This window comes from Podarcis tiliguerta (assembly GCF_965153285.1).
Source record: "Podarcis tiliguerta genome assembly, chromosome: 7".
NCBI lineage: Eukaryota > Metazoa > Chordata > Lepidosauria > Squamata > Lacertidae > Podarcis > Podarcis tiliguerta.
This window is the reverse complement of record NC_139540.1, coordinates 46,013,163-46,029,036: the sequence shown is the minus strand read 5'-3', so window position 1 is coordinate 46,029,036 and position 15,874 is coordinate 46,013,163. Positions and strand designations below refer to the sequence as shown.

General features: G+C 41.8%; 1 protein-coding gene and 1 long non-coding RNA gene across 12 annotated transcripts in view; both read left to right on the top strand.

The window, feature by feature from the left end:
* DLGAP1 (DLG associated protein 1) overlaps positions 1-15,874 on the top strand; it is a 286,294-nt gene that overhangs the window by 187,384 nt on the left and 83,036 nt on the right. For all 11 annotated transcript variants that reach the window (XM_083450106.1, XM_083450100.1, XM_083450104.1 and 8 more), the window contains one exon: positions 12,031-12,245. In XM_083450106.1, the coding sequence (XP_083306232.1) occupies positions 12,031-12,245 (215 nt within the window). The remainder of the gene's footprint in view (positions 1-12,030; positions 12,246-15,874) is intronic.
* On the top strand, positions 406-2,095 carry LOC310682018. The gene is made up of 2 exons (XR_014513732.1): positions 406-485; positions 1,558-2,095. It is a non-coding gene; the product is annotated as an uncharacterized lncRNA (long non-coding RNA).

The window sequence follows — 15,874 nt, the reverse complement described above, 5'->3', positions numbered from 1 at the left end:
TCTCTTTCAGTTAAAGACAACTCCGGGTGCTATGGGAAAAGGGGCAGTATGTTTCTGGGGCTCCCCACCTGAATGAAGCCATGTTGAAAGGAATGGAGGGAACATTGCTGCCTCCTTTCCATTCTGAACTGCTTCTGTCCTGGCTTTGGCCTTTGACCAAGGTGCAGCTTGTTTACTTTAAAACAGGTTCCTCCCCTCCCAGTAGAGCCCATATACAGAGCCCTACATGCTCTGGGGAGCCACTGAAAACTGAGACATGGTTTTATTTTATCCCCCATGCTGTTTAGCATCTACATGAAACCACTGAGTGGGGTTATCCAGAGTTCTGGACTATGTTGTCAGCAATATGCTGATGACACACAACTCTACTTCACCTTTACATCTGCAGGTGAGGCAGTGGATATGCTGGACCATTGCCGTGCCTCATTAATGGAATCAATGAGAGCCAACAAAGTGCAGCTCAATCCGGATAAGACTGAGGCACTGTAAGTGGGTGGTTCCCTAGGCCAGATGTATGGGAGATTGTCTGCTCTTGATGGGGTTACACTCTCTCTGAAGGCGTGGGTACATAGTTTAGGGGTACTTCCAGGTGTGTACCTGGGGCTTGGCAAAACAGCCCCCCCCCCAGGGTGCAGGCCCACAGGGGATAGAAAAATCACCCCAGATTGCTCTGATAGAGATTGCCTGGATGACACTCGCCTTGGAAGAATTTGAGATTAGGGTGTGGAGGGGTTGGGTGACCGGATGGCTGGTATTGCCACCACCGTCTTTTTGATGCCCGCTTGCCAACTGGGTGCAGGGGAGGGGACCCTGGAGGCAGTGGTGGAGGCTTTTAACTCCTCCAAACCTGTCTTGACCACACACACACACACAGAGAGAGAGAGAGAGAGAGAGAATTTGAATGAAAGGGTGGAGGAGTGATGGACCTCTCCACCTTTCTTTCTCTAAGGCAGGAGTAGACAACCTAAGGCCCATGGGCCGCAAGTGGCCCACAGGACTAGTTTAACCAGCCCACGAGCCGCCCGTTCGGTGAGTCCCTGTGTGCTGCACTAAACCAGCAAGGGGACTCACTTCCGTGGCGCCGTAAATCCTATCTGCGCATGTGCAGATGCTGTAAATGGCATTTACGCAGACACCGGAAATTGCAGCCGTGCGTGCTCATGTGCGCACACAATCCGGCCCATGGAGGGATCTCCGCTGGACTGAACCGGCCCAGGCGAGGTAAACCTTGCTGACCCCTGCTCTAAGGAGTTCTTGTTGCTGTTAAATGTGGGGCTGGGAGAGAGAAGAGTGCATTTCTACTCTCCCTCCCCCATTGTAAATGGAGAATTACATACTACTCTCACCATTTGCATGTGTGAGTGTGTACCTAATTCTTTCTCCACCTGCTCCCTGAGCTACCCTTCTGTCGTGAAGGGTGCAAGTGTGTATTGGATACGAACAGCACACCCTTTCTCTTCCCTTCCCCCATGTCTTCTCCATCTTCCCAATAATCCTGCCCCAGTTTTTTAACTGGCAAAATTCGGTCAGTTAAGCCAGAGATTTCATCTTGCACAGTGATGGGATTAGAAGGCAACTTTCCCGACCTGAGGCTGAAGAAATTTGAAAGGTTTCATGAAAGTGCATCCAACGAAGGCCCATACATTCCTCCTGAACAGAGCTTTAGAAAAGAAATGGATACAGTTTATGACAGAATTTTAACAGAAATGAAGCCATGATATGAGGCCATGCCGGCTATATCATCAGAAGTCTCTCTCTCTCTCTTTTGTCTGGAAAGAACTTGAAGAATCTGAGTTTCAGTGAGCTGGGGAAAAGTGCTGCTGACTTTGGACTTCACTGCTCATTGTACGTAGACATTGTGGAGCATGTGTCTGAATTGGAAGTGTTCAAAGCACAAGTGCAGGAGCTGAACAAGGAATCAGAGTCAGCAGCTCCCCTGGATTTGCTGAGCACTGTCAATACAAGAGTACTATCTGGATGATATTTCTCCAAATATCAAGACTGCACTTCGAATTATGTAAACCTTAGTAGGGATTGTGGCATTTTGTGAATGCAGCTTTAGCAAGCTTGAGTTGATAAATGATAATTTCCATTCTGCAATGAGCCAAGAAATATTGATCAGCCTTGCCCATATTATCCATCAAACACAATAGAGTGGTACCTCGGTTTAAGAACAGTCCTGTTTAAGATTGATTTGGTTTACAAACTTGGCAAAACCGGAAGTAGTGTCCCAGTTTTAGAACTTTACCTCAGTCTGAGAATGGAATTTGAGGGGCCACCAGGGGCGCATTGGAAGATGGCCGACAATAACATCTCTCCGACCCACACGAGGTAATTAAGAGGCTGTTATGGGAGTATGCAGCTTCCCTTGTCCCCCCCCCCCAAGGGAATGGGGGGGACTGCCTTGCCTGCTGTGCCCATAATTCACCCCCAGATTTGAAAGAATGGGGTGAGGGCACTAGGCACGAAGCCCTCAGGTGGGTCTGGCTCTCCCGGATGCTGTCTCTGATCGTGTACTGGTTTGCATCAACTCGAAATATATAATTGGAAACAGAAGCAAATGCACATACTTCAAGTGAAGATCGGGAGTAAAGACTGCTGATTAATGGGATCTCTGTGAGCGGAGCGACGGGCTGGACAATAAATCAAGTGAAGACTCATCATTAAAAGATTGGTATGTCGGAGCAAAACAGAAAGGGGGGAGGAAAAACTTTTCTTTTTTTGCCTTAGGTGCTGTGCATGTGGAAAGTTTATGATCACTACATATTGCTAGTAGATCTACAGACATCTGGGTAGGTGTAAAAATTAAGAAAAAAATCAAAAACTCTTCCGTTATTTGAATGAAAAGCCAGGCCAGATTTTGGGCATTCTCGTCCTCTTTGCAAATGGTATACTGATGGCATTGAGACAGAGCAAATCCAGAACTTTTAGATAGGCACTAAATTTCCATAGGAACATTTGAATTCTCTATTAGTTGGCCATTAAATTCAAAGCTAATAGTAGCATTCCTGTTCTAACTTTTAAGAGATAGAAAGGACAATCTGGTTTCACTAGCATTAAAAATATCCAGAGAAAAGTCCACTGCTTTTTATTTGGCAGCATCATGATAGGGAATTCCTAGAATCAATCCAAAATAAATTAATCAGATCTATTAGCTTTTCTGCTTAACACTCCAGCTTGATAATTGGGTCAGAGGTACGTCTTTTATCTTTTGCCTTTGAAAAATATCGGATCATTATGAAGTGTTACTGCAAGCTTACATGTAATGGATAAAAAGATTGCCAACATTATGGATATTAAAACATTGCCCCATCAAAATGTGAGCAGTTAAACTTGATTGAGCAAAACAACAGAGATCATTTATCAACTTGGATTTTGTTACTTGTGGCAATCTTATCCCTTGGCCACCAAAACTCAAATCAATTATTAAGTTGATTTTTTATTATGACTAAACTATGGTAGGGTTCTTATTCCAAACAAAAACCTTTATTTTTTGCTCTATTTGGCGCTTTGTTGTTGTGGTTTATTATATTCGTTTTACTATTTTATAATATAGTTTTTTATTTTAAAAATGTTGACTTTAACAATATCTAAAATTGGGTATTCCTTGTTTAACTAAGAATGAAGGACTTGTGTGGTTTAAAGAAGTGATTGTTAATGCTAATATTGCTGTGTTACACATTTATTTATATTATGTTCCTCTTATAATTATGTTGTGTAGAAAACATGAACCACTATACGGGACAAGTTTGGTCTACTGAATATGTCAGATGCTGTTGTATCACAACATCATATAAATTAATTGTAATATACAAAAGGTAGCCATGTTAATCTGCTGCATATATCGTATGTTTTTATGGATTAGAATAAACTTCATCAGATGTCTGAAATGTAATGCTCAGTTGCAGGTAGAGTTGCAGGTAGAGATGCAGGTATACATTTTGCTGGTAGAGGCAGTGTATACTGTGAGGTCAGACAGACAGGAAATACAAAAAGTGCAGGGACTACTTAGTTACAGCTTGAATACATGCTTAATAGCACAGTCAGTGGAGGCTGGTCCACTGGGGCTACAGGGGCATAGTCCTCCCACCAAAAATGTTAAGCAGTTTTAAAGAAAATCCTCCCCAAAATCTCAAAGCCACAAATTTCCCTATGTCCCATATACATTTTATACTTTCATGATCTGAGTGGCATTTTGTCAGTCTCATGTTCTCTGGCCAATCACATACCCTCCAAGTGTCCTGGTTTAAGTGGGACATGCCGGCTTCTGATCCCAATCCTGGCTGTCGTGGGACCAAAAGACGGGCACTTTTTGGTTCCTTGCTGTGACATGAGTCAATTGGCTCACACCAGAGCACAGAAACAGAAAACGGCTGCGAAGCCTACCAAGCCCCCTTGCGTCGCTACTCTTCGTCCTCCTTCTGTCACAGCAATTCCGGAAGCTGGCTTCTGGAAATAGGTCTGCTGTGCCAGCAGAGGAGGAGGAGGAGGTGGCAGCCAAAGGTACAAGGCAGGGCGAGCAGCGTGAGTGAAGGAGCACAGAGATGAGGTGGGGGGGTGAAGGAAGAAGTGCAGAGATGGGGCGGGTAGTGCAGAGATATGGTGGGTGGCTGGGTGAGCGAAGGAGCACAAAGGTGGGGCGGGTGGGTAGTGCCAAGATCAGTTGGTTGGGTGAAGGAAGGCGTGCCTTTTGCTTTCTGTTCTGCTCAGTTAGCACTATGTTATAGTGGTGATGCCATGCGGTGTCCCCTAGACTCGGTACAGTGGACTGGTCGTGCTGCCCTAAATCTGCCTCTGCAATGCTCATTACAGGTGGCTGCCTTTAAATGCAGTTTAGAAATTACAATTGATAAAAAGAGCCTGCCAGGATGCTAACATGAGCCAGGGTATCAAACTAGATGGTATTACAGCTCTAATATCCTATTCCCAATTTTAAGGACTTGCCCCCTTTTCCTCCAGCCCCACTGTTGCAGGCTACCTGTTGCAGAAGAGTCTCTAGACATGCAGCGGACTCTCTCTCTCTCTCTCTCTCTCTCTCTCTCTCTCTCTTAGTTGAGGGATGCTGGGAAGAGTTAGGAAGCTCATGTTCCACCCACTCCCCTCCGTGGGCAGATCCATGGATCCAAACCAATGTGTTCTATCCTTGTGTCTTATTTCAGAGCTTTTCTAAATGTTCTATTTTATTATTGTTGTGTTCCTTTTAACGTAAGCTCCTTACAAAAAATAATTTGAAAAGCAGAGTATAAACACTTTTAATAAATAAAACTTAACTTTTCTTGGATATTAAAATTTATCTTACCAGCATATAAAGATATGTTCAAAATTAACAATCAGATTGACTAGATCACCATTAAAATTCCACAAAAGTTAATGACAGATTTTAGAAATACTTCAAAATGTTGATGTGTTTTAATTGGGAACATCCTGAATATGCTTCTAAAGAGTGCTTGCATGTGCTACAAGACATGATTATCACCTGTGATGGTTGACAAAACTCAAGCTAACTTGGGTTTTAAAATGTATAGGAAGCACCTCATACTTACACACATCATACAATAATTATAATCAGTCAGACATTTCTGATCATTATTTCTCAGAAGGTGATCACGCTCATGCACTTACATGTGCTTTCTTAAATTCTTGGCTCACATGACTTAAAAATCTCCTGTTTTGACAGTGACCAAATACACATGTCTAAAATTATGTATCTTCGGTCCCTTTGGGATCTTTTGGTGTCTTAACAGTAAGCACAAATGGTAGTCACTCTATTTCGCTGAATTAATGTATGTTCATGATAAAAGACCATAGCAAGTGAAATTCAGCAAATGAATGGTGTTGTAATGGTATGTAAAGCAGCCATAAGATCAACTAAGAAATCCCAAATTGCATAAGTTTGAAGATCTGCACAGAGCAGTCATTAAGCATTGTTCTTCACTTGTGTAATTTCATTTCATTAAGTATTTGCATACTAATAGGAAGCTTTGGTTACATGTCTCCCATTGTGAGTGATGGCCAACCACTCCCTCCCTCCCCAGACCTAGTGTTTACTTATAAACTCACCCACATTTGCCTTGGCAAAGCCCAAAAGAAGCTTAAATGCTCTCGGCTGCAATAAACTATAGCAAAAATGAGATGAATAATGAATGTATTTTGCCACAAGGACAGTCTCTTTGCTTTTTCGCCTTACAAGGTAAGCTCAGAGTGATCATAAGCCTAGGGCAACTTTTTAAAATAACATATTAGAAGACGTTGCTATGTATTTTACATTTCATTTATGTGACTTTATTAAATGTACTCTTGCATGTAGTGTGTGTGTGTGTGTGTATTTGTTGTTCTCAGGTAACTATTTGATTTTATCTGCACTAAACCAACATGAAATAGTGGAAGATGAGTCCATGCTTCTTGCCCTGGGGGATATTATTAAGGCATTGGCTGTTGATGGTATTTCATATGGTAATTTGTCTATTGTGTGTAACACGAAACCAAATACCGGTAGGTAATTTGAGCAGGCAGTAGAGAATTGCTTTTACGATTTTCATTCTTGTGAAGTGTATTATAAATTTATCAGTATATGTATGCTATGGAAAAGGTTTTGCAGTAAGTGACCAATTTTTATTTTGGAAAATGTGGACTATTAAATGCTTTGGTTAAATTAAACCATGCACTAGTACATTAACTCTGCAATGAGTCAGAAAACACCACAAGAAGACTGCACATCAATTTCTATTAATAATCTCTTGAGGGAAAACCGGAATAGTCTCAACACAATTTAATAAGTGATCAAAACAATATTTTAATAAAGCTGCCAATATTCATTTTTGAAATAGATTAAATTTAATACAGCTATTTAATCTGTTAATTTTTAGCCTTACTTTTCTCTCTCTTTCTAATTGTTTTTTTCTGCCGGCAGTACTATAGCCCTCTTGTAATGTACTCTGATTTTAATTTCATTCTTGCTCTAATGAGCTAGTATAGGAGTGTTGAGCTAGAATCAAGAAGACCCAGATTCATGCTTTCTCAGCCTAATCTATCTCATAATGATTGTTATGAAAGATGGGAGGTGAAAACCATGAGCTCTTTGGAAGAAGGGTAGGTTAAAATGTTATACACACACTGAATCCTAAATTCAGCCAGTGTTAAGCGGCTTGTTTTCCCCATTTGTCTATTGGTTTTGCAGCAGTCACTCCTTTAATTAACCTGTATCAGGGTGATAACCAGGGTATGTCTGTCAAGGGTCATAGCCAGGACCAGGACCTGCTAATAAAAGGCAACAACAGCAGCAGCAGCAGCAACAACAACAACAGATGTACAATAAAATCCATAATTTGCTCACAGTAGCCTATTTTAGAAGGATCTGTGTTCTGTAGTGTAACAATCACAGAGCTGAGTTTGTGAGAGGGGTGTACAGATACATCCAACAGCTGGCTGCTGTAACCATGTTACATTGGTTAGGGGCCAATAGCTTCTAGCTACTAGCCTTTATTATTGTTTGAAGGGGTATCCTCATAGGAATCCATAAAACTGAAGGGGAACATGGGGGCCATTTTCCATGCCATTCTACAGGGTTCAGGTAGTTTAAAGAGGCTGGTGATTCCTGACAATCAGCTGGGGGGTGGATTCACCCACCCACTTTTATAGGGCTGAGGCCCTGCATGTCTCCTCTTTTGCAGGCTTCTCTGCTTTTCATTCAGACCAGAATTAAACACATCCTTTCCCAGTGCATTGCCTTCTGAGCATCTCTACATCCCCATTTCCCATTATTTCTGCTCTCCAGTGTTGTGGGCCTGGCTTATAAAGCCTGAACAGTGATTTTCATTAGCAACCTTTGGTTTCATGATTTTGCCCTCAGGGCTTTTTCAAAACCAACTGAAACTGAGAGCTGTCCACAAACAAATCCCACCCCTTGCTGTCCATACCCTCTGCTTAATTTTGGAACGGTCCACATTTGGTCCAGGTAGCTACTGTGTATGTTGGAGTTTGGTAAATAAATTGCAGCAGTGTACAGAAACAGTCTGGTGTGACTTCTGGTTGAAAGGATAAAAAGGCAAGGTATCTCATGACAGACACAGCCATTCTGAGTATAGGTTTTACCTATGGCCAAGATGGAGCCAATAGGTTAACACTACTAGCACATGCTGTTACAGACCCAGTTTGTAGTGGAATTGGGTTGTGAACTTTAAACAACAGCCTTGCTATGCATACCAAGGTCGACCAGGTTTGAGACACTTGGCACAGGATCCTTTCTTTGCAAGAAGGAAAAGCAAGAATACCAGACAAGAAATAAGGGTTCAAAGTTTTATTTACTGACAAAATGTTACAGTAAGGGTGCTTTCTCCCTAATGAATAACCCTGGAAACGAGGAATAGAAATTGGAATGAAGGAATAATCCTACCAATAAACCTTTCTTCATAGAGTACACACACAAAATGTATACTCAAAGAAGTACACATACCAAGGACCCAGGCTAGGGATCCTGTAACAAGCAAAAATAGGGAGGACAGTGAAAACTGCAAATAAATCTTCTCTGAAATGTAATCCTTTTTGTGAATTGTAATCTGTTTCCAGTTGGTTTTCTTGGTCTTTTCGGTTCTGCTAGGGCTTCTCCTCAGTTGGCTTCTCCACACAAATTGCCTTCTACAAATTGGTACTGAGACAAATCTACCTTTTTATGCACATGGGATGGTGAAGCACTGTCCTATACCACAGGCTCTAGAATGCCACTGGGTTGTGAAAGTAATATAGCCCAAACCCAAGTTTGTCTCAATATTTTTCTCTTCAAGTGCATGATAACATCCTTCCTTTGCATACGCCCAGAGTTTAAAGCAACGAAAGTCCAGAATGCTGACATTGTTTGGCTGCTAAGCCAAACCTGCTTTTTAAACCCCCTCCCCCCCGTAAGCAAAACTATTGATATAAGTTTGGACTTATTATTATCATCATTATCATCATCATCATCATCATTATTAATCATTTATATGCCACTCATCTGACTGGGTTCCCCCAGATACTCTGGGCAGCTTCCAACAAATTAAAACACAATACGACATCAAACATTAAAAACTTCTCTGAACAGGGCTGCCTTCAGAAGTCTTCTAAAAGTCAGATAGTTGTTTATTTCCTTGACATCTGACAGGAGGGTGTTCTATAGGGCGGGCGTAACTACCAAGAAGGCCCTCTGCCTTTCTTAGACTTTGTCTGTTGTTCTTGAGACATAACTAAAACTTAAAGGCTAAATATGGATAGCTCAGTTGGTTAGAGCATGCTGATGATGATGGCAAAGTTGCAAGTTTGATCCCTGTATGGGACAGCTGTGTATTCTTACATTGCAGGGGGTTGGCCTAGATCCTTAGAATCGCTTCCAACTCTATGACCCTATCTTTTTGCTAAATTTAAAACAAACCCAGCTTTACTAATAATGAAAGAATAGCATAACATTTGAGAGGTTTGGTACAGGTTTTTTTAAAAGCATTAATGTGCATATAACATAAGGAAGTAAAAGCCTGAAAGGAGGTAATCTACTTTACCAACAAGTAGTTCCTGAAGGAGAAGGAATCAGAGAGGAGGAAAAACAGCTTTCCTTTCTGTCCGTCTTCCCCCACCCCTGCTTCGGGTAGTTTATTGCAAGTGTTGTTGCTTTAATCCCAGCAGTATAAATCAAACAACTGTAAAATTCAAGTTAGAGGAAACAAAGATGTGTCGGTGTTTCTACTGCTGCTCATTTTGGGATTTTTGGAAAAGTAAACAACAACAACAACAACAACAACAGATAAATAGTCTAATGTTGTCTCAAAGGGTTAGCACAGTTGCTGCAGAAGTGACTGAATGTTGATTGGCACAGGGACTTCTTTGCATACCTTTCTCCTGCCCTCTGATCAAAAGATGAAGTAGCATATTTTCTTTGTGAACTACCATGAGTTTGCTTAAGTTGCCTTGTAAGCTGAAAACATGTGAGAAGAAAGAAATGCATACCCTCCAAGTGTCCTGATTTTTCAGGGACAGTCCCAGAGTTGCAAAAGCCATCCCAGCTTCTGATTTGATCCAGGAATGTCCCTGTTACCTCCACCAGCGCCCCTGCTGCTTACAGCAGGAGGATGAGCCAGCGCTTCTCCCTGACGATGGAGGTGGTGATGGCTACAGCTGCAAGGGAGCATCCCATTGCCTCTCCATAGCCTCTCCAAGATTGTGAAGTGGTTCCTGGCTGATAGAAGCAGCAGCTAAGATATTAGAATGCCAGACTGATGTAGCTTTTGGATTACTAGAATCTTCGTATCTTATCTGCTTAACCAAAATTTTTATAAATTAACTATTTTGTGTAAAAAGCATTATAAGTCTCCATGTAAGAACTGGCTAATGAAAGCTGCGGCTACTCAATTCTTTTGTTTTTTAAGGAAATCTTCCACGCATGCATTGGAGAGTCATATTGTATAAGAATTGCATGTTCTATAATTCCAAGGAACAGGGCAACTACTCTTCATCTAGAGCTTTTTGAGAGCATCCAGAACTGTAACATTTACAGTTTACAGGTAACACTAAGGCAAACCATGGCTTGGCACAAATGAGCAAACATGTAGATTCCTGGACTTAGGATTGCTGCTGCAGCATGTTCCCATACCCCTGCCACTGTGCTACCCAGTGCTGCCTGGCTCATGAGCCCTGGTTTCGACATGACACTGAGCCAAACCATGGCATAGACCCCGACAGAGCAACAGCAGGACTGGAGGAAGCACCCACACATTTGCTCATTTGTGTTAAGCCATGGTTTGGTTTAGCACTATTTGCAAACTGGGCCTATATTTTGCAAGCACTCCTCTTGCATACAGAGTAGCTCTTCTTTCAATATGACCGAATTTTGTTATAAACTGAGAAAGAAGAGGAATTATCTCTGCTAATGTCAGTTCTGCATCATCCCGTGCAGCACACAACAGTCTCCAAGTGCGTCACACTTGAATAGTTGTGAGAGGATAAGGATTGTTTGATTTATTGGATAAAGGGAAATCTCTCCTATACAGGTCTTGAGAAAAGCTAAGCCAATTTTCTCTGTCTTTGTAGCAGTACCTGCAATTACGTCACTTTCTTAGCTAGACTCGTATCCAGCAGGCAACCAAGCACCCACTCACTTCTTTTGAATCCTTCCCAGAAGCTGCTGTTTCTTCAGCTAAAGCTCTGACATAATCTATTTATAATACCCTCCAAATGCCGTTTGCAGATGACAATCCATCCTATGTGGGAGCAGAGGGAAATGACTTGAGTGAATCTTTGGAATAAGATGGTTGGTGTTGTATCTGGACCTATTTTGCAGCCCTGTCAATCAATAAAAATACGAAGGAAGAGCAGTACAAGGTTGTCAGTATGTGCTACATTAGCCCTGCAGGGCTTCATCCAATATATATAACTACCATCAGTATTGTTGGAAGGGCATGTGGATAGATAGGTTCATACTTTCACTTTTGGTGGGAATGTCCAACAGTGCATGGTTGTTTTTTACCGGGAGGAGTTTCTCCATATTCCCTTTAATTTCTAATAAAACTATGCTTCTTCATCATTTTGGATCTAATTACATGGGATTCCTGCATAAAGACCTTCTGAAGCAATTGTTTACAACAATTAGAGGACTCCCAAACAACCTTCTAAAGAGCAGTACAGTAAATAAACTTGCTCTCAGTTTTTAAAGATGTTACAATGCCAGGGTTTCTGGTTTGTTTTTGGTTTTTCCCTATGTGAAGGCACTTCAAGCATTTGATCATTTTCCAATTATATACAACTGCTTATATGTACATTTTTTCCTTACTATTATTTGGCCACATTATTTCTACAAGTTTTGCTCTAAGTGCTGCACAAGCTCCTTCATGATGTATTAAGGGCTGTAGTCAGTTCTCTTTCTCCCCTAAATTAGTTAACTTGATATACTGTTAGGTGTGCTCTTCCTTTTTGTTGCCTGTATTTTAAACTTTATTTCAAAATTTAAAAAAAATCCATTTATATTACATGGAGGAATTTTTAAAAAATCATTGCATTTTGTGTGTATTACAGGTTCCTCAAGATGAATGGTCTGGGTATACTCCACATGGCAAAGATGATGAGATCCCATGCCGGCGAATGCGTAGTGGCAGTTACATCAAAGCCATGGGGGATGAAGACAGTGGGGACTCGGACACGAGCCCAAAGCCATCTCCAAAGATTGCTGCACGAAGGGAGAGTTATCTCAAGGCCACCCAGCCATCACTTACAGAACTCACCACTCTCAAGTGAGACATTTTACGAAAGAACCATTATTAACAATAGTGAAATTCAAACTATGACCAATTCAATAACATTTCTGCACTAGCAAATAGGGATTGAGTAGGCATGAGCGTAGCCGGAGGGGCAACTGCCCCCGCAGATCAAGTAAAACAAGCAAAATATTTAACTAACTGACCAATCACATCAGTTCTACTGCCCCCCAAAAAAGTCCTGGCTACGCCCATGTGAGTAGGAGGTATCAACTATGGTGTTCCAACTATGTGTTGGTATGCCTGCCTTACCAATACTGTACGTTTCAGTATATTTCAGACTAGGTGTCATAATACCTTGCAGAGGTAGGGAGGTGGTGTCTGCCACATTCTGAACCCCTTCAATACCATTTCTACTATTATTCTAGCAGAACTTAGCATGAGTAAGGAATGTGAAATTAGACCTAATCCTATGTATTCTAGGCCTGTTAGACAGCAGCATACCACCCCTAAAAATGACCTCTTCCTTGGGTGTTATAGTATAAGTTGTGTATGTGCACCCAGCTTGGTTACATCAAATCACAGCTCCTTGATAAGTCACATAAATGATATACAGGTTGGTTCAATTGTGTTTGTGTTTTTATACTGTTATCGTTTGTCCAAGGCTTTGCCATGCCCTGCAGTTGCCTGGGAATCAGCATAGATGCCTTAGCAGTTGACAGAGGCCTTTGCAGCGCTCAGCCTGTAGAATTTCCTACCTTGAAAGACCTGGTGGACAACCCCCTCCATAGCTTTTTGAAATGGTTTAATCTTCCCCTCTGTTGCTCTGTTATGTTTGTAGATAGCTACATTATGTTTTCAATTTGTGACTGTAAGCTGCCTCAAAGGATCCACTTGAGCTCGTTTTATAAATGAATAAAATTAACACTTCACATTTTAGGTTTAACGTAGGCTGTAGGCAGAAGCACTTAAAAAAAAACCAAAAAACTGTTCTACCCTTGACCCTAGAGACAAATGTTCAGGATGATCAACTTCCCTCTTCTGGTAGGAGGAATTTAAGAAAGACAAGGCCTGTACATTCAGATTAGCCCAGTTTTTTCCTCTTTTCACCATGAGACTGAAGTGAATCAGCCCATGGTGAATCAGCCCACTGAGGAGGAAACTTTAGGAAGCTAAATTTGGCTTTCATGCCTTATACTGCTAACCTTGTTTCTCTAGTTTGTGCTGTGTAAGTTAAGGTATCTGCTTGCTGACAGCTGTCTATTTTCTTGGGCATGGCTGACCTGAGACATTTTGCTGCCTCGGGCAATGGACAAGATCCCTTCCCCGCATTCCAGGTACAGAAGCTGGTCAGATTGGCATTTGAAACTTATTTCAACATTAGCAACAAGACAACATCTTCCTGAGGGCAGAGACTAGCTTAGGGGGCACAGTCTGGATGGATGGCTTCCAGCACCTCTTTGACCTCCTCACTCCACCTCATGATTAAGAAGCATGCCATAAGGCTCTGCAATGTTTCAGGTTGGGTATTCTCCCAAAACAGAGTAAAGCAGAATATTATTCAGGTCATAATTGCATGGCACGAAGTTGCCCATTTTGAAAAAGATGGTAATCAAAAATGCCCAGCAAAAAGGTAGATGCAAAATCCTTGTGTTATCACAATTATATAATCTCACAGTAACCTGATATGATCTGTGTTCTTCAGTGTTCCACGATATACCTACTCTAGTGTTTAAAATAAAGTAGTTCGCTGGTTAAACAAGTCCTATAGTAGGTGAATTGTCTTTCCCAGAAACAGTGTCAAGTTGTCAGCAAGCTTCAGGTTAATAAAAGTGTGCTTGTTTGTTTAATTTATAGTTTGCCATTGTCAAACAGTGAAGCACATGGTGCCCAGAATAGATTCTAGGAAAGATGGCTGTGCTGAACAGCTATACTCTGCAGCTATGAGCGTAGAGGGAATACTTCCAGAAACCTTATATTCTGTAGTCCAGGGGTCAGCAAACCTTTTCCGCAGTGGGCCGCTCCACTGTCCCTCAGACCTTGTGGAGGGCTGGACTATATTTTGGGGAGAAAATCCCCCCCCCCCAAGACTCTCCTCTCCCTTCTCCACAGCACTGGATGAGCCCCGGTGGCTGCTTACCTGTGCCTTGCGAGCAGCAGGGGCTGGCGGCAGCGGAACAATGAGCAGCGCAAAAGGGCTGGCTCCGGAAAGGGGCTGCTTAAAATGGCAGTCAGCCAACCGCGGCTCAACAAAATCCAGCCCCCTTCCTCCTCTAGGCAGGGCGAGGAGAAGCCAGGAGGAGGGAGAGAGGAGGCGCCGCCGTGGTGTGTGTGAGTGAGAGGGGGGAAGAAATGGTGCAGCCCGAACAATCAGAATCCCCACGCCAATCCATGCGGCGATTCCTGGGCCGTCCGTGGGCCAGAACCAGCCCCCAGGCCTTAGTTTGCCGACTCATGTTCTATACTCTGTTTGGACTTGAATGCTTTTTCTGGTTCTCATTCCTTATGAGTTAGGCTTCCATTGAGAAGATTCTGCCACACACAAATGGAGCATCCCTTCTTGATCTCAAAAGAGGGGACAAATCATGCATAGTTCTTATCATTTGTTCACAGAACTTCCTAAATCCACTGGGGTTGGATCTTACTTTCCCAGTTAGAAGTCACTGTATTAGATATATTACAAGTATAATTACTGTAAGACTTTGGATGGGAAGTGTTTTATTGTACACTGCCCTCTCTGTCCTTTTAATACTTAAAAAAAATAAAATTAAGCCATGAGTAAAGAACCCACATTTTTTTCATATTTTTTTTTCATCCACTGTAGGAATATTCCCTCCTGCTCTTACAGTAATTTCTGCCCCATAAAGGTACTAAATGTCATGCTTTCCCACCCATCCAGTTGTTCTTCTTGTTCATTCTTTTTTGGGGGAATGGTGGGGAAACAGAAAATTTCTGTATTGTTGCTGCTTTATATATGAGTAGCAAAATATAAAATCAGAGCTCTGCAATAGTTAACTTATATAAGGAGAGGCTGTTTCTCCTGAATTTCACCCCCATCCCTTTCTAATCCTACCTCACAATCTCCCTCCTACAAGCTGTTCACCATGCCATCGTTTCCATGTGGTTAAAGAACACATTTTGAACGTTGTGGTTAAAATTCTGAATAAAACACAGCTTGCTCTGATCATGAAATCCACACCTCCGCTGCTCTGCTCCTATTATCCTACTAGGAAATGAGAAGTTGTTTCTTTCTTTCGGCTGGCAGAATTTGCCTGTGGTGGTGTTTTTTAAATGTTTTTCAAACAAGAAAGCTGTTATAATTAAAACTGATTTGGAAAAAAATCTGTCCAGGATTAAAAAATTAGTTACCTTGGGGGGGGGGGTTCATTATGTAAATAGAAGAGCAAAGCATGTTAACCAGCATTAACAAAATTATGTCCGAAACTATTTCCTAAAAAAAGGCACTCTTTATTAATATATATGAATTTATAGGGGTAACATAAAAATCTGTGGGAGATTAGCAGCCAAACCTAAGAAATTTATATACTTGATAGTTAGCATGAGAAGGGTCTAAGTCCACAGAGCTGTATTTCTGATAGGCAGGTATTCAGACCATAGAAATCTAGTTGGCATAGAGGGCTCCGTGTGATGTAATTTCCCCATCT